This window comes from Bubalus bubalis, chromosome 15, assembly GCF_019923935.1.
Source record: "Bubalus bubalis isolate 160015118507 breed Murrah chromosome 15, NDDB_SH_1, whole genome shotgun sequence".
In the NCBI taxonomy this organism is placed as follows: Eukaryota; Metazoa; Chordata; class Mammalia; order Artiodactyla; family Bovidae; genus Bubalus; species Bubalus bubalis.
The window spans coordinates 8417653-8443916 of NC_059171.1; the positions used below are offsets into that span (position 1 = coordinate 8417653).

The 26264-nt window shown below is 39.7% G+C and overlaps 1 protein-coding gene across 3 annotated transcripts in view; it reads left to right on the top strand.

The window, feature by feature from the left end:
* The first annotated feature begins 3143 nt into the window (after window positions 1-3143).
* Window positions 3144-26264, top strand: part of OSGIN2 (oxidative stress induced growth inhibitor family member 2) — a 29598-nt gene continuing 6477 nt past the window's right edge. The window contains exons 1-5 of one of the 3 annotated variants that reach the window (XM_006056581.4): window positions 3144-3300; window positions 14174-14328; window positions 22809-22945; window positions 23514-23705; window positions 25910-26001. In XM_006056581.4, the coding sequence (XP_006056643.3) occupies window positions 3257-3300; window positions 14174-14328; window positions 22809-22945; window positions 23514-23705; window positions 25910-26001 (620 nt within the window). In that variant the 5' untranslated portion in view covers window positions 3144-3256. Of the gene's footprint in view, window positions 3301-3397; window positions 3542-12910; window positions 12931-14173; window positions 14329-22808; window positions 22946-23513; window positions 23706-25909; window positions 26002-26264 lie in introns of those variants that run through there. The other 2 variants (XM_006056580.4, XM_006056579.4) reach the window with 2 other exon arrangements.

Here is a 26264-nt window from a genome sequence, read left to right on the forward strand (position 1 = left end):
TGTGAAAGCTGGACCATAAGGAAGGCTAAGTGCTAAGGAATTGATACTTTTGAATTGTGTTGCTGGAGAAGACTCTTGAGAGTCCCCTGGATTGCAGGAAGATCAAACCAGTCAATCCTAAAAGAAATAAAGCCTGGATATTCATTGGAAGGACTGATGTTGAAGCTGAAGCTCCAATATTTTGGCCACCTGATGCGAAGAGCTGACTCACTGGAAAAGACCCTGATGCTCGGACACGTTGAAGGCAGGAGGAGAAGAGGGCGACAGGATGAGATGGTTGGATGGCATCACCGACTCAATGGACATGAGTCTTGGCAAACTCTGAGAGATAGTGAAGGACAGGGAAGATTTGTGTCCTGCAGTCCACGGGATTGCAAAGAGTCGGACACAACTTAGTGACTGAACAACAATGGGCAGGTTTACCTAGCATATGAAATGCAACAGTTTATTTTGAATAATTTCTATTCAATTTTTTTGTTTGCTTCTAGAAAATATAAAAACATACTATCTTTGTCAATCAAAACAAACATGTCAAACATACTATCTCTGTAACAAAATGCCATACTGTGGGTGGCTGCAACAACAGACATTTATTTTCTCGCAGTTCTGGAGGCAGAAAGGTCTGAGATCAAGAAGCCTACTGATTCGGTTCCTGCTGAGAGCTCTCTTGCTGGCTTGCCCCCCTCTCCTGTGTCCTCCTCTGGCAGAATAAGAGTTCTTCTTCTTCTAAGGTACAAACCCATCCAGATTAGGGTTCCACACACATGACCTCATTTAACCTCAATTACCTCTTTACAGGCCCTATTTCCAGATACATCACATTAGGGCAAATAAGTCCTGGAATTTTGATTTTAGAAAATGTGAAAGTATTTTTTATAATAATGAAAAAGAACATTTTTTCAGTGATTAACACATGCCAGGCCCTATGGGAAGTGCCTTATTAAGTATTTGTGAATTTAGTTCTTACAACCAATGAACTAAGTATTATCTCATTTTAGAGATGCAGAACCAAAGCCCAGATATGCTAAGGAACTTGCCCAAGATCACACTGCCAGCACAGCAAAGATTCCAATATACACAGTCCTTTTAACTATTATACTGTAATCTAACCCATGTTGTTGTTTAGTGACTAAATTGTACCCGACTCTTTGCAAACCCATGGACAATAGCTTGCTAGGCTCCTCTGTCCTTGGGATTTTTCCAGGCAAGAATACTGAAGCGGGCTGCCATTTTCTTCTTCAGGGGCTCTTCCTGATCCAGGGATCAAACATGCTTCTGCTTGGCAGGCAGATTCCATAATTTATTGTATAAAATACTGGTATATTATATACCAATAAGGAGGGTTTAGCAAGCCCAGAAGGTACCACTGACTGGAATGGATGCCGGTGTGAGATGAGTTCCACCCTAAATGTGTGATTACACCTGCTGAAGGAGGCTGAGAGACTACTACGCAGATACGGGAGTTTTGCATCACATGCTAATTTATACTCTCACCAGCAGTATCTGAGTCTGTTGCCCCACAACCTCATCAAACCAGAATTTTATATTTAAATAGTACCTCACCTACAATTTCAAAAAAACAAAAGCTCTGATGTGCCCTATTTGCTATAAGAAAAATCCTCTATGTAATTATTGTGACCTGGTTTAATCATTAGCCTTATCAAGTGTAAAAACGATGATAGCAAATTACCAAGGTTTAAATACAAGCCTGATTAAGGCTAAAATTTGATATGCCCACTTTATTATTTCACCTGAAGATACTGCAAGAAAACTCAAAGTGAAAAAGGCATAAAGAAAAGAAAAAATTATACAAAAGTACTCATAAACCTTCATATTTCAACTCTCAGGATTGGCATAGCTTTTACAAATTTAGTTCTTTAAAAGGGTAATGTGACTGTCAACAGAAAAGTTATGCTTCACTTTCTGAAACACTAAAGTAAAAATAAACAGAGTAAAATGAATATATATATATATGAATATTATCTTAGATTATATAATCCTGGAGGGAGGCTGAGTCCTAAAATTTCCTTTTAAGCGCCATAGACTCTAAAATACCTGCTAAGTCCAGGTTTGTTCATGACGACATTCAGGAAAAATTGAGAACTTAAAAGTATTTAAAAACAGAAGCTTCTGCATCCAAGATTTTAACTGCAAAAATATTCAGCACTTTTTGGAAGGAGTGATCCAATGACATCTCCCAGATAACAGTATATGCAGTCAAGCACTTTGCCCAGGTTTCGTCCCGTGTTCATTTCTTGAAAATACCGAATACGGGACTCTCATTACTCGGTACCTCTCTTAACCATTTCCTGCATTATAATCACTCGGAGGGACTGAAATAAAACACACCGAGTCCCTGAATCTGGGGCAGGGCAGAGCAACCATATTTTTTAGCAGCATCACCACTTACTTATTAAGGAAGGGGGACCTCGGCGGGGACGCCCGACGCCCCCCACCAGAACCCGGGGCTGGGGACCCGGGCCTCTCCGTTCGCCAAGCTCTCCCAGGCGACCGTGAGGCCGGGTCCAGAGCAGAAAGCGGGCGCGCGGCAGCTGCGGGTGGCTGGCCCCGGGCCCGGCGCGAGGAAAAGCGCTTTAAAAAATAAAATAAAATAAACGGTTTTCGTGGAGCGGGAGTCGCCGTGTCCCCGGGCGTCCTCGGCGAGAGGACAGCGCGGCCTGACTGCGGACGCCGGGGCGCGCCGGCCGCAGAGGCCGCGAGGCCCGCCGTCGCTTCCCGCGGACCGGCCGGCCGCCGGGGCGAGCAGCGCCCACTCTTCCCCGGTAACTGGCCCCGGGCCCAGCCGGCCAGACGCCAGAAGGCCGGCCGCGGTGCCCGGGCCTCGGCGCAGCCCCAGCCGCCCCAGCGCCTCGTCAGGCCCGGCCCCCGGCCGGCCCCGGGCGCGGTTGCGCCAATCGCGGGCCTCGGCCGCCGCCGCACCTGCGAGGAGGAGCACGCCGGCCTCCGCCGCCGTCGCCGCGCTCCCGCCCCCGCGGCCCGCCCCCCACAGCGGCGCACGGAGACCTCGGCCACCCGCGGCCCGGAGCGGAAGCGGCTCCCCTGAGGCGGGCCCCGGGCCGCCGCCGCCGCCGCCGCCTCAGAGCCCGGCCGCCGCCGCCGCGCCGCAGCTTCCGGCGGCCGCGACCACGGCGAAGCGCGGGGCGCCCCGAGGACCCCCGCGACCCGGCGGGTGCCCCGACCGGGCCACCCCGCCGCGGGAGGCGGTCGCGCTCGGGCGCCCGGGGCGCCGCCACCGATGCCCGTGTGGTGCTGCCGCTGCTCCCTGGCCGCTCATTTCAGGTGACTTCCCGGGCGGGGGCGGGTGGGCTGCGCCGGGCCGGGCCGCGCGCGCGGGGACTCGGGGACGACTCTGAGGGGGATGCCGAGGCCGCCCCGCTCGGCCGCGGTTCCCGCCTCGGCTCCTCGGGCCCGTCTGGCGTCCGCTCCTCCTCGCCCTGGGCCGTGCGGGTGACGGCGCGGCCCCGAGCCTCTGCGAACCGAGACTTAACGAGAGAGCGAAGTTTCAGTGAAGGCTTCTGAGGTACCCCCGCCCCGACATCTTAAACATTTTTTTTTTTTTTACTGTAAAAACATTCTGATAACCTAAGTTCCTGGGCTGAAGGGAGGCAGGGACTTATGTTTAAAATGTGATGCTCTAGGTATACAAATAGGTTTCTGACTTTTAAGATGTTAGCCCTTGTTAAGTCACGTATATTATAGAAATTTAACACCCACATCTTAAACTTTTTTTTTTTCTGTTAAAAAAAAGAAAAAAAAACCTCTGATAACCTAAGTTACTGGGTTGAAGGGAGGCAGGGAGTTAATGTTTAAAATGTGATGCTCTAGGTACAAATAGGTTTCTGACTTTTAAGATGTTAGCCCTTGTTAAGTCACGTATATTATAGAAATTTAACACCCACATCTTAAACTTTTTTTTTTCTGTTAAAAAAAAGAAAAAAAAACCTCTGATAACCTAAGTTACTGGGTTGAAGGGAGGCAGGGAGTTAATGTTTAAAATGTGATGCTCTAGGTACAAATAGGTTTCTGACTTTTAAGATGTTAGTCCATGTAAGTCAGGCATATCGTAGAAATTTGAAACATGTGAAAAGATTCTTGACCTACATTATGGGGACCGTTTTTAGGGTTGATACAGATGATACGTTTTAAAATGAAAGTGAATGCACGAGGTCTAGCCCAATTGGCTAACGTCTCATTCAGTTATAGAAAGACCTAAAACAACTGGAAACTAGTTTTAACCTTGTCCTAAAGACAAGTTAAACTTAACCAAGACTTTCATAAAATGCTTTGCTTTATGTATACACAAATGTGCTAGGATGATGATAAGCAAAACTTCATTTGTAAAATATGAGATTATGATCGAGTTAATTGGGGTGCATATATAGACTTTAGATGGATCATGAACTTGAATGTATAGAATGGTACCAGGCATTTTCACTCAACTTTAACCAAAATCTATGTTCTTCAATTGTGAACATAAGCAATAAGCCACAGTAGAATTTGTGACTTGGTCATCAGTAGAAATCACAGATGTTTTCATGCCACACTGGTTGTTGCAGATACCTAGAAATACTGTTTATTTCTTCAAGATTACAGTAGTTATTTTGTGTCACTGTACTGGTTATTTAATATAGTGTAGGAGTACATAAAGACATATTCCAAGTTTACTTTTTAGTTTCCTTGTAAATCCTATTATATGTTTAATAATAATATTCAAAGAAGAGGTCCAGAGGCTTCACCAAATTGCAAAAGTTGGGTGTTAGGTACAGAGAAAACTCAGAATTCCTGTTGTAATAGCTCAGTAATCCAGATTTGCCCGCCGTCTCAGTGAGTTTTGTACGAGTCTCTAAATTCTGGATATTAGAAATTATTTTATGTAATAAACTGCTGAATTTTAAATGCTAGGCAGATTTGTTACCTACCTGACAGTGATTTGAGAGTATCAGGTACCCTTTGGAGAATTCTAGAAAACAAGTTCTCCTAGTGAAAACTTGTTAGACTGAAGCCCTTGAGAAAATAATATGCCCTTTAGAAGGTACTGTCCAAAAACCTTTTGGCACCTTTTAATACAGTTGAATTCTAAGGACATGGCATGGGATTCATGGCCATTCAACTAACTCTAGGTAGTGGATATCATATGCTTACCTCTTTGTACAGAAATTTGGAGGAGGAGATGAAAACAAGGTATTTGCTGTAGTTTGATCTTGAGAGAGAAAAGAAAACAAGCCTGCTAGCAAAAGGATAAAAATTGTGGTTGATAAACCATATTTTCATTGCATAAACAGCTCTTATATAAAATTTTTAACAGAAAATATTTAATATTTAAAACATTTCCTTAGGAAAAGGTTTATAATTTACTAATATTATTTTTTGCGGGGAGCGATTTCATTAGGAATGCATTTTAAAACCAATTGTAATAATGTCTACATTTTGGATCTTGTCTTTTATCTGAAAGGATAAGGACTGTGAGAAAGTTGTCTCCTAACTTTCGGAGGAAGAAAACTTCCCATAGTTACTGTTCCGGAAGATAAAGAGTAGCTTCATTTGTGACTTTAGAACATTCTTTTGGGCTTCCCTAGTGGTTCAGATGGTAAAGATTCTGCCTGCAATGTAGGAGACGCTGGGTTCGATCCCTGATTGGGAAAGATCCCCTAGAAAAAGGAGTGGCTGCCCACTCTAGTATTTTTGCCTGGAGAATTCCCTGAACAGAGGAGCTTGGTGAGCTACAGTCTGTGGGGCTGCAAAGAGTTGGACACAACTGAGGGACTAACAGGAGAAGGCAATGGCACCCGACTCCAGTACTCTTGCCTGGAAAATCCCATGGACGGAAGAGCCTGGAAGGCTGCAGTCCATGGGGTCGCTGAGGGTCAGACACAACTGAGCGACTTCACTTTCACTTTTCACTTTCACGCATTGGAGAAGGAAATGGCAACCCACTCCAGTGTTCTTGCCTGGAGAATCCCAGGGACGGGGGAGCCTAGTGGGCTGCCATCTATGGGGTCGCACAGAGTCGGACACGACTGAAGTGACTTAGCAGAGGGACTAACACTTAGCAGTTTTTCTTATAGTAGTATCAATTTGGTAACAATCTAAGCTTATGCTTCCAAAGATTAAACTCAGGTAGTAAAACGTTTCATTTTAGTTTGAATGATCATTTAGAAGAGTATTGCTGGATGTGAGAAGTCTTTTGTTCTGTTCAGCCCAGTTCAGTCGCTCAGTCGTGTCAGACTCTTTGCGACCCCATGAATCGCAGCACGCCAGGCCTCCCTGTCCATCACCAACTCCCAGAGTTCACTCAAACTCATGTCTATCGAGTCAGTGATGCCATCCAGCCATCTCATCCTCTGTTGTCCCCTTCTCCTCCTGCCCCCAGTCCCTCCCAGCATCAGAGTCTTTTCCAGTGAGTCAGCTCTTCGCATGAGGTGGCCAAAGTACTGGAGTTTCAGCTTCAGCATCATTCCTTCCAAAGAAATCCCAGGGCTGATCTCTTTCAGAATGGACTGGTTGGATCTCCTTGCAGTCCAAGGGACTCTCAAGAGTCTTCTCCAACACCACAGTTCAAAACCATCAATTCTTCGGTGCTCAGCCTTCTTCACAGTCCAACTCTCACATCCATACATGACCACAGGAAAAACCATAGCCTTGACTAGACGGATCTTTGTTGGCAAAGTAATGTCTCTGCTTTTCAATATGCTGTCTAGGTTGGTCATAACTTCCTTCCAAGGAGTAAGTGTCTTTTAATTTCATGGCTGCAGTCACCATCTGCAGTGATTTTGGAGCGCCCAAAAATAAAGTCTGACACTGTTTCCACTGTTTCCCTGTCTATTTCCCATGAAGTGGTGGCACCGGATGCCATGATCTTCATTTTCTGAATGTTGAGCTTTAAGCCGACTTTTTTACTCTCCACTTTCACTTTCATCAAGAGGCTCTTTAGTTCCTCTTCACTTTCTGCCATAAGGGTGGTGTCATTTGCATATCTGAGGTTATTGATATTTCTCCCGGCAATCTTGATTCCAGCTTGTGTTTCTTCCAGTCCAGCATTTCTCATGATGTACTCTGCGTATACGTTACCTGTGCCATCCTTTTAATTTGTTTTGAGACTTTGGATCATAATGTTTCAAAGACAAAACATGGAAGGCATGTAAAATCATCTTAAATTTCAAATAGTTGTCTAACTTGATGCCTAACAATAGGGTAACTTTTTGCATATGGATAAAGTGCTGTTCTTTACTGTTTCCTAAAATTTAATTATATTTTCTAATTTATTGCCCCGAATAAAGGAAAAGTAGATATTTTTATTACTCAAAATAAGTATTTGTTTTAAACAGAACAAACATTCAGCAAGTTGGATATCTAAAGTGGAAATTTTCACTGTTCTTAGACCATGATATGGTATGCATATACTGTAAAATATGTTCAGAAATACTAAATTTATAATTTAGATTCTGAATTTTTTACAAAGAATACTTACTAATAGGCCTTTGTTTCACTGCTGCTTTATGTAAATTCAGTGAACCCTATTTTCATTTCATCTCTTGATTCAGTTTTTCATGCCTGTGTTAAACCAGTATTTATCAAGTACCATGAAAGTTTATTACAAATAGTTTATACCAGTATTATGGATTAGGTACACAAAGGTTAAACTTATGACCAATGGTAGAAAATCAGAACAAATCACCTGTACTCAGTGGAGAATTAAGAGAAGTTAAGACTTTGGCTCCACATACTCTACTTGAGTCTTGGGAGAGGCTAGTATCAAATTGCTTGAGGCCCACACACAGACACACACATAAAACCTGCTAGACCTAATAAATGAATTCAGTGATATTACAGAATCCAAGATCAACATACAATAATCTGTTATATTTCTATATACTAACAGTGAACAATCTGACAGTGAAATTAACAAAACAATCCAGTTTATACTAGCATCAAAGAGATTGAAGTATTTGGGAATTAGCAGAAGAAATGTGAAACTTGTACACTGAAAGTTAGAAAACATCCCTGAGAAGAATGAAAGGCTTAAATAAATGATAAGGAATCCCATGTTCAGGCGTTGAAAAGCTTAGTGTTCTTAAGATGGCAATATTCCTTGAATTTCTATACAAATTCAATGTAATCCTATAAAAATCCTAGCTACCTTTTTTTTTTTCTTCCTGGAAATTGATGGAAAGACTTTAAAGCTCACATGGAATTGCAGGGAACCCAGAATAGCCAAGACATTCTTGAGAAATGAACAAAGTTGAAGGATTCACACTTCCTAATTTCACAAGTTACTACAAAGAAACAATAATCAAGATAGTATGATGCACGCATAAAGGTAAACATAGATCAGTAGAATAGAACTGAGAGTCAAGAAATAATTCCCTTCACTTGTGTTAAATTGACTTCTGTGGGATCCCAAGACAAATGGAAATAAGTGTTTTCAACAAATAGTGCCACAAATGAATATCACAAACAGAACAATGAAATGGACTGCTGCCTCATACCATGTAAAAAAAACTAACTTAAAATAGATGAAAGACATAAATTTAAAAACCAAAACTATAAAGCTCATAGAAGAGAACAGATTTGTGATTTTAGATTAGGGAGAGCTTTCTTAGATATGACACCAAAAGTACAGCAACAACAAAAAAATAGACTTCATCAAAAATTAAAACATGTGATTCAGAAGACAATATAAAGAAAGTGAAAAGACAACCCGTGAAATGGGAGAAAATATTTACAAATCATATGTCCAGGATATATAAACAGTATTGAAAACTCAACAGTAAAAACAACAGCCCAGTTGGACAGTGGGCAACTAATTTGAATTACTCTCTGAAGAGGAAATACAAATGGCCAATATGCACATGAAAAGATGCTTAACATTAGTAGTCATTGAGAACTGCAGTGAGATGCTACTTTACAGCTGCTAAGGTAGCTAAAATACAAAACACAAAAAATCACATGCTGGTGAGGATGTGGAGACGTTGGAACCTGCATATCACTGGTGGGACTTGGGAAACACTTTGCCCATTCTTCAAGATGTTAAACATAGGGGCCAGCCATTGTGTGCACTTCTAAGAACATACCTGAGAGAAATTACATACGTTCATATAAAGGTTTATACACAAGTGTTCATAGAATATTTGTAATAGCTAAAAAGTGAAAATCATCCAGATACTCATCAGCTCATGAATGAATAAACAAAATATGTTGTATCCAGACAGTGGAATACTATTTAGGCCTAGAAAGGAATGAAGTACCAATACGTCCAAAACGTGGGTGAACCTTACGGTCATGCTAAGTGGAAGAACTCAGATGTCAAAGGCCACATAGTGGATGAGGGGTTCCATTTATTTGAAATTTCTGGCGTAGGCACGTGCAGTAAGACAGTAGATTAGTGGCTGCCAGTGGCTGCGGGGAGGGAAGAGTGAGGACAGAGCGCTAATAAGTGCAGTGTCTGCTTCTGGGATGGTAAAATTTCTCTGGAGTTACTGGTAATGATTGCAAAACCTTGTGACTATACTTAGAACCCTGAATTGTACACTTTAAAAGAGTGAATTTTGGACTTTCCTGGTGGTCCTTTGATTAAGAACGTGCATTTACTACAGAGGGCTCAAGTTTGAACCCTGTTAGGGAACTACGATCCACATGCTGTATGACTTGGCAAAAAAATAAAAGGGTGAAATTTGTGATGTTTGTGAATTATGTCTCATTTAAGGTCTTAAAAAAAAGTATTTCCAAGTTCCCTCTATTTCAGTTCAGTTCAGTTGCTCAGTTGTGTCTGACTCTTTGCAACCCCATGGACTGCAGCAAACCAAACTAACCTGTCCTTCACTATCTCCTGGAGTTTGTTCAAATTCACGTCCATTGAGTTGATGATGTCATCCAACCATCTCATCCTTTTTCACCTCCTTTCCCCCTGCCCTCAATCTTGCCCAGCATCAAGGGTCTTTCAGTGAGTCAGCTCTTGACATCAGATGGCCAAAGTATTGGAATTTCAGCTTTAGCATCAGTCCATCCAATGAATATTCAGGGTTCATTTCCTTTAGATTGATTGGTTTGATCTTCCTGCTTGATCCCCTTGATCAGGGGACTCTCAAAAGTCTTCTCCAGCACAGTTCAAAAGCATCAGTTCTTTGGTGCTCAGCCTTCTTTATGGTCCAACTTTTACATCTGTACATGACTACTGGAAAAACCACAGCTTTGATTATACAGACCTTTGTGGGCAAAATGGTGTTTCTGCTTTTTAACATGCTGTCTAGGTTTGTTACAGCCTTTTTTCCAAGTAGCAAACGTCTTTGAATTTCATGGCTGCAGTCACCATCCGCAGTGATCTTGGAACATACGAAAATAAATTCTGTCAGTGTTTCCATTTTTTCCTCATCTATTTGCCATGAAATGGTGAGACCAGGTGCCCTGATCTTCATTTTTTGAATGTTGAGTTTTAAGCCAGCTTTTTCACTCTCCTCTTTCACCTTCATCAAGATGCTCTTAAGTTTCTCTTCAATTCTGCCATTGTGGTGATATCATCTGCATATTTGAAGTTATTGATATTTCTCCTGGCACTCCTTATTCCAGCTTGTGATTCATCCAGCCCAGCATTTCACAAGATGTACTCTGCATGTAAGTTAAATAAGCAGGATGACAATAGACAGCCTTGAAGTACTCCTTTCCCTATTTTGAACTAGTTTGTTGTTCCATGTCCAGTTCTAACTGTTGCTTCTTGACCTGCATACAGATTTCTCAGGAGGCAGGTAAGGTGGTTTGGTGTTCCCATTTCCTTAAAAATGTTCCAGTTTGTTGTGATCCACAGTCAAAGGTTTTAGCACAATGAAACAGAAGTAGGTGTTCTGAAATTCACTTGCTTTTTCTATGATCCATTGGTTGTTGGCAATTTGATCTCTGGTTCCTCTCCCTTTTCTAAATCCAGCCTGTACATCTGAAAGTTCTTGGTTCACATACTGTTGAAGCCTAACTTGAAGGATTTTGAGCATTACCTTTCTAATGTGAAATGAGTGCAGTTGTGCAGTAGTTTGAACATTCTTTGGCATTGTCCTTCTTTGCGATTGGAATGAAAACTGACCTTTACCAATCCTGTGGCCACTGCTGAATTTTCCAAGTTTGCTGACGTTTTGAGTGCGGCACTTTAACAGCATCATCTTTTAGGATTTTAAATAACTCAGCAGGATTTCCATCACCTCCACTAGCTTTGTTTGTAGTAATGCTTCCTAAAGCCCAGTTGACTTCCCACTCCAGGATGTCTGGCTCAGGTGAGTGACTACACTATCGTGCTTGTCGTGGTCACTAAGACCTTTTTTGTTTAGTTCTTCTGTGTATTCCTGCCACCTCTTCTTAATATCTTCTGCTTCTGTTAGGTCCCTTCCATTTCTGTCCTTTATTGAGCCCATCTTTGCATGAAATGTTCCCTTGTTATCCCTAATTTTCTTGAAGAGATCTCTAGTCTTTCCCATTCTATTGTTTTCCTCTATTTCTTTGTATTGTTCCCTTAAGAAGGCTTTCTTATCTCTGTTGTTCTTTGAAACTCTGCATTCAGATTGGTATATCTTTTCTTTGATCCCCCAAACTGTATGTAATTATTTTATATTGTTAATCATGTTCCCATTTTGTTTTGCAACTCTTTTTTTTTTGTCTCCCTATGGGTTGTGAAAGCTGATTAGTATCTTTTACTATTGTGATTATGTAACTGTTACTTAATAACATTGTATCATGATTCATCAACAGAAAGTTCTATATCATCAAACCTACCATTTAATGGAAAAACCTGTAATCACTTTTTTAAATCCAAATGCATATCAGAATTATCTTGAAATTTTTTGAAAAATACAAATGCTCAGATATTGCTGTTTTTCTCCAAAGCCCCAGATATGTTTCTGATAAGTAGCTTTGTTTAAAAATTACTGGACTATATCATGATCTTTTACTTTTATCTAGTTTGCTTCACTTCTTGTATTTCATTCAGTTCTTCCACGATTTCATTTAGTTTGTTTTCCAGTTTTGCCATTCCATCTTTTTTTTGTAATGTTCTTTCTCAGACCTTTATCAAGCATAGTAGAAAATCTTTTAAATAGTATGTAATATATATTTAAAAAAAAAACATGAATTTTTGCCTAACTGAAAAATTTATGACATTTTGATTCCACTTGTTTGACTTAGTGTGAATAGAATGCTAGAGTTCTAATTTTAAAGAAATAGATATGCAAAAAGCCCCAAAGGTTAACTATATAGCACAGGGAACTATAGTGAATATCTTGTAACAACCTATAATAGAAAATAATCTCAAAAATAATTTATGTGTATATGTAAACTGAAGGACTGCACCAGAAACATTGTAAGTCAAGAATACTTCAATAAAATATATATATTAAGAAAAAAGAGGCATCCAAAGGAAGCTGAGGAATCTGTCCTTGACACACATTTAGGAAAAGTATGAGGGACAAGCCCAAGTATAATTCACTCATGTTGAGTTCAGTCGTCAAGCAAGAAGTTGTCAAACAGAAGGCAAGACAGCTAGTACATCTGGATCTGATCAATGGTAAGAGATGAAATGATCTGAAAGGGATAGTTGATCTTAAGTTGTTTCTTCCAGGGGCAGCCTTGCAGTGTGAGGAGTAGCCATATTAAATGAAATCTGTTCCGACCAAAATGGGCCAATGTATTGATAGGGAAGTCCAATTATTGGGGGAAGGAAAGCTGTTAGTGTATCCTGGGGAACTCTGCCCTTTCCCAGGGTAGTTTGGGGAATTGGACGGTTATAGGAAGGAGAAATTATTGCTCTCTGCCTAATTCTTTCCATTTGTCTTCCTTCCCTAGGATCAGTGAGTCTTGTGAAATAACTGATTGATAATTGTCATTTTGGGGAATAATTGTCATTTGGGGAATAGCAATAACCATACTTACCCACTAGTAAGTACTCAGGTTAACTTTCAGATAATTGGCCTGTTTCTAACTCAGGAATTCGTTTTGAAGTAATCTCGTATAATGCAGAAAATTAACTGTGCTCAGAGGATGCTCCATTTAACTGCATGAACGTGTCAGAATGCCAAAACTAGTTTCTCAGGAGGCAGTTGGGAAAGAAGGTAGATTGGAAATCAACATTAAGATCTTTGCACTTTTCAGTATCTCTGAGAATAAGATGTATAAACCTTATTGTTTAGCCCAAACGCACAATTTGTAATATTGTAAAAGTTCAGTAACTTTTCCTTATAATACTGTATGTAGCTATCTTGTTCCACATGAAAAGTGGAAGTGTTGTTCAGTCGCGTCCAACTTGGATTATAGCCCGCTGGGCTCCTCTATCCATGGAATTATCCAGACAAGAATCCTAGAGTGGATTGCCATTCATTTTTCCAGGGTATTTTCCCAACCCAGGGATCAAACCTGGGTCTCCTGCATTGAAGGTAGATTCTTTTCTGTCTGAGCTACCAGGAAAGCCTACGTGTATATATATACTGCCTCTAATGCACACACCTTTTTATTAATGAGGAAGAAAAAAAAATGAAGGAGACACTTTCCATTCCTAGGAGATCTCAGATAATTGTAAAAATGCCTAATACAGTCCTGTGTCTTTGGTCATTAAAAATAGCTTCTTATTTAAAACTTGCCTTCAAGTCATTAAAGAGACAGCAGCTAAAGTCAGCCCTGCGTATCCACAGGTTCTACATCCACGGGTTCAACCAACTGCAGATGGGAAATATTTGAGAAAGAAAAAGTTCATGAAGCAAAATTTGAATTTGCTGCATGAAGACAACTGCATACATAGCATTTATATTGTATTAGGTGATACAGTTAATTTAGAGACAGTTTAGATTCTGTGGGTGGGTGTAGGTAGGTTATATGCAAATAATATGCCATTTTATAAAAGGGACTTAAGGATCCATGGATTTTGATTTTTGGGGGTTGGGGGCAGGGTTCTAGAACCAACTCCCATTGGATAGCAAGGGACCACTGTATTTAGGATTTCTGAGAAAGTGGTGTACATTGACATGTAGCTAATTTGAAAGCATTAATCAAAAGGATTTCCTTTTCTCCTTTTATGGAACTGTTGAATATTTTGTGGCCTAAATAAAAAGTGAATGAGACAGATTTTTATAAAGGCTAAATTGACTATATATCTGTTGTTTTTTGTTCCATGTTTTTCTTTTAAAAGAAACTACAGTGACACTGAAACTGAAGGAGAGATTTTTAATTCATTAGTGCAATATTTTGGTGATAATTTGGGGCAAAAAGTTAAAGCTATGCCATTAGTTGAAGAAACTTCTTTACTTGAAGATTCATCAGTGACTTTGCCTGTGGTAGTAATAGGTAAGTTTTATTGCCTTTTATCTCTTAAAATTACAGTTATGATCCTTACTACTTTTATAAATATACGGTTATATGTAGCACAAATCCATAGGATTGTATTGAAAAGTATTCTTAGGTTGCCTGATAACCAATAACCAAGTCTTTGGAAAGAGGAATTGGTTTATCTGACATTAGATTCTGTATTAGAGTGAAACGTTTTTTCATTGAAGGGCTGAGATTGCTCTATTATTTTAAAACATCGGTAGTCTATCAGTTATGTTACTTATATGACAGTGTCATGGTCACGATGATAATCAGTGTTATTAGAACCCTGTACAGAGGAATCCTATGTACATTATTGAATTGTGCCTTAGAATCCTATAGCACACTGATAGTGTAAAGTATGGACAGACAGGGAAACTCAGTAGTTGAGAAACGTGTGTAAATTGGTAGTCAGTACTCGTTAGAACATTATAGTACTCTACAGTTATGTTTATAATATTTTAACCACCTATTACTATTATATATCCATCCACCTCAATAGATAGGTATATAAGATATTAAAAATTAAGCTATTAATAAAACCTGATTACTTCAGAATTATATAATTTTATGGTTTTGTTTTATTGCCTGTATTTAATTACCTGTTACGTATTAGGTTCGCCAAAAAGTTTAATCAGGTTTTTCCAGAAGATGAGGCAAAAAAACCTGAACAAGATTTTTGGCAAACCCAGTATGTATGTTGTATGTTTAGTCACTCAGTCGTCTGTAACTCTTTGCAACCCCATGGACTATAGCGCACCAGGCTCCTCTGTCCATGGGATTCTCAAGGCAAGAAGACTGGAGTGGGTTGCCATTTCCTTCTCCAGGGGCTCTTTCTGACCCAAAAATCAAACCCATGTCTCCTGCATTGCAGGCAGATTCTTTACCTGCTGAGCCATTGGAGACACTCATTAATGTGGACAAGTACTCCAGTGGGAAGCCAAGCCAAAGGAAGGAATTACAGACGTAATGAACCTTGATGGCATACAGCTTCCTTAGTTTCTTTGATGGCCTGTTTCAAAGTTAATGCAGAGGAAACTTCTGCCCTCTGTCTGGCATTTGGACATCTCTCCCTAGGAGACAAAATAAATGAAGGAAAGAGGGGAGGCAAGGGAGTTCTGTACTAGGTTCTCCTGTAAGGGAGCTGATAGAGCATCTGCAGCAGTCCTGTGCCGGAAACCAAACCTCGTGCTCCACTTCCATGCATGTCCACCTGGTTTTCTATTCTGGATGTCTTGCAGTAGGTAAAGGAAGCCTGTCTTCTTCTGGTTAGGCCATAGCAGGGTTACAAAAGGAAAAACTTTCATCTGTACCTACTCACCCACCTCACATTCCCCCAAAACAATTTGTTCCTGTTTTGCCTTAGCAAGCGGAAGAGTGGCTTACCCTCCTGTGTATAGGGCCATTGTTGCTGGCACTAGCACCATAATGGGCTAATGTCCTTACTATATGTAATTGGTTTTCTGTTGTGAACACATTACCACAAACCTGGTGGCTTTTATAACATAAATGTGTTATCTGACTGTTCTATAGAATGGAAGTCCAACACTGGTCTCACTGGACTAAAATCAAGATATCAGCTGGGCTGCATTCCTTTTGGAGGCTCTAGGGTAGATAGAATGTTTCCTTGCGTTTCCAGTTTCTAGAGGCTACTGGTATTCTTTTGGCTCCTGAACCACTTCTACATCTTCAAAGCTAGCAGTGCTGTTTTTCTTTTAACCTTTCATAGTTAGATTCCTCCTCAACACAGGTGGGAAAGGGTCACTGTTTCTAAGGACTTGTGTGATTAGTTTGGGCACACTTGGATAATCCAGGGTACTCTACCCCAGCTCATGGTCCTTACTTTAATCACATTTACAAAGTCCTTTTTCTCTGTAACATAACATACTCAGGTTCTTGGTGTTAAGAATGGAAGATCTTTGGGACTTGAGGTGCATTCTGCTTGTGTGTATATTTCTCTGTGAAGTGCTTGTTTGTATTCTTTTTGTGTAGTCTTTCAAGTGTTACTTCTTTTTGATTCTTTGTCTCAGATACTCAGTTCAGTTCAGTTCAGTTGTTCAGTTGTGTCTGACTCTCTGCGACCCCATGGACCACAGCACACCAGGCCTCCCTGTCCATCACTAACTCCCGGAGTTTACTCAAACTCAAGTCCATCGAGTCAGTGATGCCATCCAACCATCTCATCCTCTGTTGTTCCCTTCTCCTCCCGCCTTCAATCTTTCCCAGCATCAGGGTCTTTTCAAATGAGTCAGTTCTTTGCATTAGGTGGCCAAAGTTATTGGAGCTTCAGCTTCAGGATCAGTCCTTTCAATGAATATTTAGGGTAGATTTCCTTTAGGATTGACTGGTTTGATCTCCTTTCAGTCCAAAGGACTCTCTAGAGTCTTTTCCAACACCACGGTTTGAAAGCATCAATTCTTTGGCATTCAGCCTTCTATATGGTCCAACCCTCACATCCATACATGACTACTGGAAAAACCATAACTATGACTATATAGACCTTTGTTGGCAAAGTGATGTCTTTGCTTTTTAATATGCTCTCTATGTTGGTCATAGCTTTTCTTTCAAGGAGCAGCCATCTTTTCATTTCATGGCTGCAGTCAACTTCCACAGTGATTTTGGAGCCCAAGAAAATAAGTCCATAACTGTTTCCATTTTTCCCCCCAATCTCTTTGCCATCAAATGATGGGGCCAGATGCCATGATCTTAGTTTTATGAATGTTGAGTTTTAAGCCAGGTTTTTACTCTCCTCTTTCACCTTCATCAGGAGGCTCTTTAGTTCCTCTTCGCTTTCTGCCATTAGCGGTGTCATCTGCATATCTGAGGTTATTAATGATTTCTCCCAGCAGTATCGACTGCCACTGGAGCTTCATCCTGCCTGGTGTTTTCTCATGATATACTCTCTATATAAGTTAAATAAGCAGCGTGACAATAGATAGCCTTGATGTACGCCTTTCCCAATTTGGAAGCAGTCCTTTTCTCCATGTCTGGTTCTGACTGTTGCTTCTTCACCTACATACAGGTTTCACAAGAGGCAGATTAGGTGATCTGGTATTCCCATTTCTTTAAGGATTTTCCACAGTTTGTTGTGATCCACACAGTCAGAGGCTTTAGTATAACCAAGAAAAGAAGTAGGTGTTTTTTCTGGAATTCCCTTGCTTTTTTATGATCCAACGGATGTTGGCAGTTTGATCTCTTTCCTCTGCCTTTTCTAAATCCAGCTTGTATATCAGAAGTTCTCTGTTCACGTACCATTTAAGCCTAGCTTAAAGAATTTTTAGCATTACCTTGCTAGCATGTGAAATGAGTACAATTTTGTGGTAATTTGAACATTATCTGGCATTCCTCTTCTTTGGGATTGGAATGAAAACTGACCTTTTCCAGTCCTGTGGCCACTGCTGAGTTTTCCAAATTTGCTGGCATATTGAGTGCAGCACTTCAACAGCATCATCTTTTAGGATTTAAATAGCTCAGCTGGAATTCCATCACCTTTACTAGCTTTGTTTGTAGTAATGCTTCCTAAAGCCCACTTGTCTTCCCATTCCAGGATGTCTGGCTCTAGGTGAGTGATCACACCATTGTGGTTATCTGGGTCATGAAGATCTTTTTGTTCTTCCTACCTCTTAATATCTTCTGCTTCTGTTAGGTCTATACCATTTCTGTCCTTTTTTGTCCCCATCTTTACATGAAATGTTCCCTTGGTAGCTCTCATTTTAAGAGATCTCTAGTCTTTCACATTCTATTGTTTCCCTCTATTTCTTGGCACTGATCACTGAGGAAGGCTTTCTTGTCTCTCCTTGCTGTTCTTTGGAACTCTGCTTTCAGATGGTATATCTTCCCTTTTCTCCCTTGCCTTTTGGTTCTCTTTGTTTCTCAGCTGTGTGTGAGGCCTCCTCAGACAACCGTTTTGCCTTTTTGCATCTCTTTTTCTTGGGGATGGTTTGCTCAACACCTCCTGTACAACATTACAAACCTCCATCCATAGTTCTTCAGGCACTCTGTCTATCAAATTTAATCCATTAAATCTATTTGTCATTTCCACTGTATAATCATAAGGGATTTGATTTAGGTCATAACTGTTCTTTGGAAGGACTGATCCTAAAGCTGAAACTCTAGTACTTTGGTCACCTCATGTGAAGAGTTGATTCATTGGAAAAGACTCTGATGCTGGGAGGGATTGGGGGCAGGAGGAGAAGGGGACGACAGAGGATGAGATGGCTGGGTGGCATCACTGACTCGATGGATGTGAGTTTGAGTGAACTCCAGGAGTTGGTGATAGATAGGGAGGCCTGGCGTGCTGTGATTCATGGGGTCGCAAAGAGTAGGACACAACTGAGCGACTGAACTGAACTAAACTGAATGGCCTAGTGGTTTTCCCTACTTTCTTCAATTTAAGTCTGAATTTGGCAATAAGGAGTTCAGGATCTGAGCCATAGTCAGCTCCACAGTTTTTGCTGACTGTATAGAGCTTCTCCGTCTTTGGCTGCAAAGAATATAATCGGTCTGATTTCGATATTGACTCTGGTGATGTCCACGTGTATAGTTGTCTCTTACGTTGTTGGAAGACAAATGCTTTATCACATATATGCTTTGTAAATATTTTCTCCCAGTCTGTGGCCTGTCTTTTCACTGTCTCAGTGACTTGGCAGAGCAGAAATTTTAAACTTCAATGAAGTTCTGCATATCAGTTTTTTCTTTCATAGATCTTGCTTTTGGTCTTAAACATCTAAAAACTCATTACCAAAACCAAGGTCACCTAAATTTTCTCCTATGTTATCTTCCGAAAGTTTTATAATTTAGTGTTTTATATTAGGTCTCATGTCCAACAACACAGGAGATGAGTACATCACCAGAAGGTCAATACCAAAATCAGATTGATTATATTCTTTGTAGCTGAAGATGGAGAAGCTCTATGCTGTTACGTTGCTTCAGTCGTTTCCGACTCTGTGCGACCCCATAGACGGCAGCCCACAAGGCTCCCCCATCCCTGGGATTCTCCAGGCAAGAACACTGGAGTGGGTTGCCATTTCCTTCTCCAGTGCAGGAAAGTGAAAAGTGAAAGTGAAGTCGCTCAGTCGTGTCAGACTCTTCGCGACCCCATGGACTGCAGCCCACCAGGCTCCTCTGCCCATGGGATTTTCCAGGCAAGAGTACTGGAGTGGGGTGCCATTGCCTTCTCCGAGAAGCTCTATACCATCAGCAAAAACAAGACTGGGAGTTGACTGTGGTTCAGATCATATATTCCTTATTGCAAAATTCAGACTTAATTTGAAGAACGTAGGGAAAACCATTTAGGCCATTCAGGTATGACCTAAATCAAACCAGTCAATCCTAAAGGAAATCAATGCTGAATATTCATTGGGAGGACTGATGCTGAAGCTGAAGCTTTAATACTTTGGCCACCTGACTCGAAGAGCTGACTCATTAGAAAAGACTTGGATGCTGGGAAGGATTGACGGCAAGAGGAGAAGGGGATGACAGAGAATGAGATGGTTGGATGGTATTACCCACTTGATGGACATGAATTTGAGCAAGCTCTGGGAATTGGTGATGGACAGAGAGGCCTGGTGTGCTACGGTTCACGGGGTCACAAAGAGTCAGACACGACTGAGCGACTGAGGTGACTGACTGATGGTATCATTCAACCTTACTGTAAGCTTGTTACTTCCAGGAGTTTTTTGGTGAATTCTTTTGGACTTTGTGCATAATTACAGCATTTACAAACAAAGACAGTTTTGTTTCTTCTTTCTCAATCTGTGTATCTTTAATTTCTTTTTCTGGTCTTAATGCATTAGCTAGGATTTCCTTTATGGTATGTATTGAATAGGAATGATGAGAAAAGACATGCTTGCCTTGATCTTTTAGGGGGAAAAAACCCCTAAATTCTCACCATTAAGTATGATGTTAACTATTGGATTTTTGTTGATACTCATTAACAAGTTAAGTTCCCCTTTGTTGCTCATTGAAAGTTTTTACATGAATAGGTATTCAGTTCAGTTCAGTTGCTCAGTCGTGTCCGACTCTTTGAGACCCCATTAACTGCAGCACACCAGGCCTCCCTGTCCATCACCAACTCCTGGAGTCCACCCAAATTCATGTCCATTGAGTCAGTGATGCCATCCAACCATCTCATCCTCTGTTGTCCCCTTCTCCTCCTGCCCTCAATCTTTCCCAACATCAGGGTCTTTTCCAATGAGTCAGCTCTTCGCATCAGGTGGCCAAAGTATTGGAGTTTCAACTTCAACATCAGACCTTCCAATGAACACCCAGGACTGAACTCCTTTAGGATGGACCGGTTGGATCTTCTTGCAGTCCAAGGGACTCGCAAGAGTCTTCTCTAACACCACAGTTCGAAAGCATCAATTCTTCGGTTCTCAGCTTTCTTTATAGTCCAACTCTCATATCCGTACATGACTACTGGAATAAACCATAACTAGATGGACCTTTGTTGGCAAAGTAATGTCTCTGCTTTTGAATATGCTATCTAGATTGGTCATAACTTTCCTTCCAAGGAGTAAGCGTCTTTTAATTTCATGGCTGCAGTCACCATCTGCAGTGATTTTGGAGCCCAGAAAAATAAAGTCTGACACTGTTTCCACTGTTTCCCCATCTGTTTGCCATGAAGTGATGGGACCAGATGCCATGATCTTAGTTTTCTGAATGGTGAGCTTTAAACCAACTTTTTTACTCTCCTCTTTCACTTTCATCAAGAGGCTCTTTAGTTCTTCACATTCTGTCATAAGGGTGGTGTCCTCTGCATATCTGAGGTTATTGATATTTCTCCTGGCAATCTTGATTCCAGCTTGTGCTTCTTCCAGCCCAGCGTTTCTCATGATGTATGTACTCTGCATATAAGTTAAATAAGTAGGGTGACAATATACAGCCTTGACGTACTCCTTTTCCTATTTGGAACCAGTCTATTGTTCCATGTCCAGTTCTAGCTGTTGCTTCCTGACCTGCATACAGGTTCCTCAAGAGGCAGGTCAGGTGGTCTGGTATTCCTGTCTCTTTCAGAATTTTCCACAGTGTATTGTGGTCCACACAGTCAAAGGCCTTGGCATAGGCAATAAAGCAGAAATAGATGTTTTTCTGGAACTCTCTTGCTTTTTCGATGATCCAGAGGATGTTGGCAATTTGATCTGGTTCCTCTGCCTTTTCTAAAACCAGCTTGAACATCTGGAAGTTCATGGTTCACATATTGCTGAAGCCTGGTTTGCAGAATTTTAAGCGTTACTTTACTAGCGTGTGAGATGAGTGCAATTGTGCAGTAATTTGAGCACAGGTATTATTCGATTTTGTCAAATGCATTTTCTGTTCTGTTGGTATTATGATTTTACTTTTTTAGTTTTGTCTTTCATTTCTTTCAAGGAAATTAGCTCTTTTCCTCAGTATTTGTAATTTTAAAAGTTTTTGTGAAGTAAAATTATTTATATTTTCCTTTCTTTTGAGGTTTGTGTCATACTTAAAGGCTTCCTACTAGAGCATTATATGTAGAAATATTGCTCTCTTTTCTGATATCATGATTTTACTTTTCATATTTACATCTTTGAGTTTATTTTATTTGGGGCAAAATATTAGGCAAGGATCAGAATTTTCTTTGATGGCTAAAAGTTGTCCCAGGTGGATTAAATTTTTGGTAGATGGAGGTAATAGAAAAGTGGCAATCCAGACTAAAGGAACTATAGAAATCAAAGTAGTTTAACAGGGTTCAACAAAAAAAGCCGGCTTCCAGTTTTGCTTTAGGTAAAGGAGATACAGATACAGGAGGGAGGTTGTTAGGAGGTGGGGCTTAGAAGACGGTTGAGAGCAGAATGTGGAAAGCTCTTGATAGTCAGAAACAGACAGTGATGGGCTTTAGGACAGGTTGGTTAATACAGTGAAGACTGTGTTACAGAAAGTCATTTGAATGTAAAATGTGAAATGATTTGGAGTAGGTGACTCTTGAACAAGAAGAGATTTTTGTCTTCTGAGTGAGAGTATATGAATGAGAATAGCTATAACAGCTGAATGGATAAAGGTGACAGAAGAGGTTTAGAACTATAATCTAACTCAGGATTTTGCTAGTAAGTATAATACTTTGAGGAGGAATGAGGTTTAAAGGAGAGGGCACCGAAAATGGAGGAAGTCATGAATTTGCTTTTGAACGTGGTTATTAGTCGTTCAGTCAGGTGGAGTGAAAAAGTGGCATATGGAAATACGGGATATATTTTGATAGTAAGAGTTCAGCCTAGAAGTCTGAGTTTGAGGTTAGCAGCATAGTGAGTTGAAGTTTTGAGTAGGTGAGATCCCCTGAAGAAAACAGGAGAGAAAGTAAAAGTATTTTCTTGCAAATACTTGGTTTTAAGAATTTAGGGAAGGAAGAATTGATGGAGGAAAAAAGCCATCTGTGAAATGGGAAAAGCCAAAGAACATGAGTGTTAAGATTAATGATATACCCCTCTCCCCTTTTTTAAAAATAGGAAATGGACCCTCAGGAATCTGCCTTTCTTACATGCTGTCAGGCTACAGACCGTATTTATCATCAGAAGCAATCCATCCAAATACAATCTTACATAGTAAATTAGAGGAAGCAAGACATCTTTCCATTGTTGATCAGGTATTATTTTTTACATGTCAGTCCTTTTCAATTTTTTATACTGAGACAAGGTTAATTTTCTGCTACATGAGCATTGTATTTCTTAGCTGAAAACCTTTCCTTTTAAATAACACTTTCTAACATTTTAATTTTAGATTTGTAAATATATTTTGCTGAGTTAACTTCCATTTGTTTTCCTGAATTAATTAGAGCAGAATTTCCCAAATTACACCCTGATGGAGTTTTTAATAGGTGCTTTATGCTCAGATAAGTTTTGGAAATGCTGCTTTTTATTATTAAAGTGTCAGGGTAGATATATTAAGGCATACTGCCATATTAAAGCCATCTTCAAATTTTGTAGTAAAATGATCTGATTAGCTTTTTGAAACCAACCATTTCCCATGTTTATTTGACCTGAGAATCTATTAAGATCTCTTAGGAACATCAGTGTTTTGTTGCATGCTGTCTGTAAAATGCTGGATTGGAGTAATGGTTTTCTCTATTATGTTAGCTGGAGTTTGTTTGTTTTTTCCAAACTCTGCCTTTTTTCTTTATGTCTTTTTTTTTTTTTTTTTTTTAACTTATTTAGGACTTAGAATATTTGTCTGAGGGCCTTGAGGGCCGATCATCCAATCCAGTTGCAGTACTTTTCGACACACTTCTTCATCCAGATGCTGACTTTGGGTATGATTATCCATCCGTTTTGCATTGGAAATTAGAACAGCATCATTATATCCCTCACTTAGTTCTTGGTAAAGGTCCACCTGGTGGAGCTTGGCACGTGAGTATATCTTTCTTAGCATTCTTTCTTAGCATTTTAGTGAGTGTGAGTTATTTTGTATGATGTCTTGATAAGACCGTTTTGATTCTTAAACATGATATAAGGTTATATATGGTGATTACCACATCTTTATCTGAGAATTTTAATGTGTTCAGTTAAATCCAAGTTAATTGCTAGTAGAAATTAAGCCAACTTTGATTACTGGTAGTGTCTTAGAATAAGTGTTTTCTAAGAATTATATAGAGAATATTTAAGAATGTTGGGCATAGTAAAAAAATGTTTGTTTACTTATTGTAGAGTTTACAAAATCTCACACAATATTTCATAGTACTACCTATTATTTCCCTACCTTTTCAAGAGCTTAAATGAAAAAAATATATTGTAAAAGAAAAAAATTATATTTGTCTGCTTGGGTTGCTAAAACAAAAATACCATAGAGTGAGTGGCTTAAAAACACACTCACATTTTGAAGGTTGGAAGATCCAGGACCCTGGTGCCAAATGACTCAGTCTGTGGTGAGGGCTCCTCTTCCTGCCCTCACCAAAGAGAGGGTAAAATCTTCTTGTAAAGTCACTGATCCTGTTATCAGGGCATCAGTCCCATGACCTCATCTAGCCCTAATTACCTTCCAAAAGCCCCATCTTCAAATACTATCACATGTGGGGTTAGGGTTTCAGCACATGGATTTGGGGGGATGATACAATTCAGTCTATAGCAGAAGTTAAACCACAAAACTGACCAACACAAAGAGCCAGCCTGTTTCATTAGCAGGCAGCAACGAATAATTGTTTTTTACTCCTGTGTTCTCAGAAGTTAGTATAGTGTCTAGCATATGGTAAGTACTCATTTGTTGTACAATAAATGTTAAATAATATTTGCTGTGTTATGAAATACAGACTTCATGGGAATTTTAACATTTAATATCAACTCAAGTATAAATTTCAGTTGGATGTTCCTGTATTAGTGCAATGTTATATGACTGAAGGTTTACATTTATCAAACAACTGTTTTGGAACATTTGTAGATGAAATATATCACTAACTTTTTAAAATCTTAATTACCTTTATGGTAATGGATCACAACTATCAAAATATCTATGCATTTTAGCTTACATGTTTATGTTTGCTTTGTTAATAAGTAGCATTCTTAACAAAACTGCATTTATTGAAACAGCCATGATACAGTTTTTAAGTTTTAGGCTACCTTCTATAAATTCCCGAGTTTTTATTTTACTTGTTTGTTTTCTCCGTAGAAAAATGTGCTGCAGGCAATAATTCATCTTTTCTTTTTTCCCACTTACATATCAGAAAGTTAAAGTGTGGATAAGCCTTGATTACTAGAAATGTATTTGAATCAGTGGTAATGTGAAATATACCTGAAACTTGGTTCTGATCCTAATATCAGGCCAGCCTGCTTCAAAGCAGTGGCAGCCTTATGCATTGTCTTCCTGTGGTGATTTTGTACTATTACAAATAGTAAGACTGTAAGCCACAGTGCATAGTAATTGCTCTATAAATGTTAGCCAGTAGTAATAATAATGACTCCCATTCCCAATACTGGGCTTTATAGAAACAGGGAAAGAAGGATTCAGATTAGAAAAAAAAAAACAAAAACACAACTTAAAAGAGTTGGTTGAAAGAGATCATTGAGGTCATTGGGAGAGATGGTTTTGGCCTTTGGGCTTTTCTTGCTTTGTGCTGAGCAAAATAGAAATAAGTAGGGCAAGCGTGAAGGGGCCCACTTCCTTAAAGGCAGCTTTGGCTTCAGCAGTGAGTCTGTTCTTAATCAGACAGAACCACTTGCTTATTTCCCTGGTTTCTTAAAGTGTTAGGAATTAACTTTTTCCCTTTTGTTTAAAGTGTGAAAATAACTGATTTGCTCCTCTGACACTATATTCTGCATCTAATTATGTTTTATAGGCCAAAGCCATCACCATTGTGTAGGCATCAGGTAATGTTGTAAATCTGATTTATAAATGTATAACTGTATGAAAGGAGTATACACACTACCAAATGTTGAAAGTATTTGAAAGTTAATTGGAATAAATTTCAAGAGGTAATTTACAGATCATTTAGGACTTCTTTGAGCTCTCCTTATCCAGACTTAGAGTAAATGAGATGGGGTTGGTTTAAAAAAAAGAAAAAAAAAAAGACCATGTTACTGATAAAATGTGTTTTTTGCTTATTTATTTTTTATTCAAATAGAATATGGAAGGCTCAATGTTGACAATCAGCTTTGGAAATTGGATGGAACTACCTGGACTTAAATTTAAAGACTGGGTATCTAGCAAACGGAGGTAAAGATCAAACTATTAAAATTTTGATATACAGTGGGAAAGAGTCTGTCAGCAAATTTCAAAATAGTTGTGACCCTGTCTTAGATGAATAATATTGATGTTTGTATCTTTCAAATAAAACCTCCTCGTCTTAGTGGTTATGAGTTAGTTCTATTTAGAGATTTTATAACACGAAGTACACAGAGGTATGGGCTTGTCTACAGATTGTTAACACAATTTATCTCACTCTACTGTTAAACCACTCTCTGTTTAGTTATTTTCTT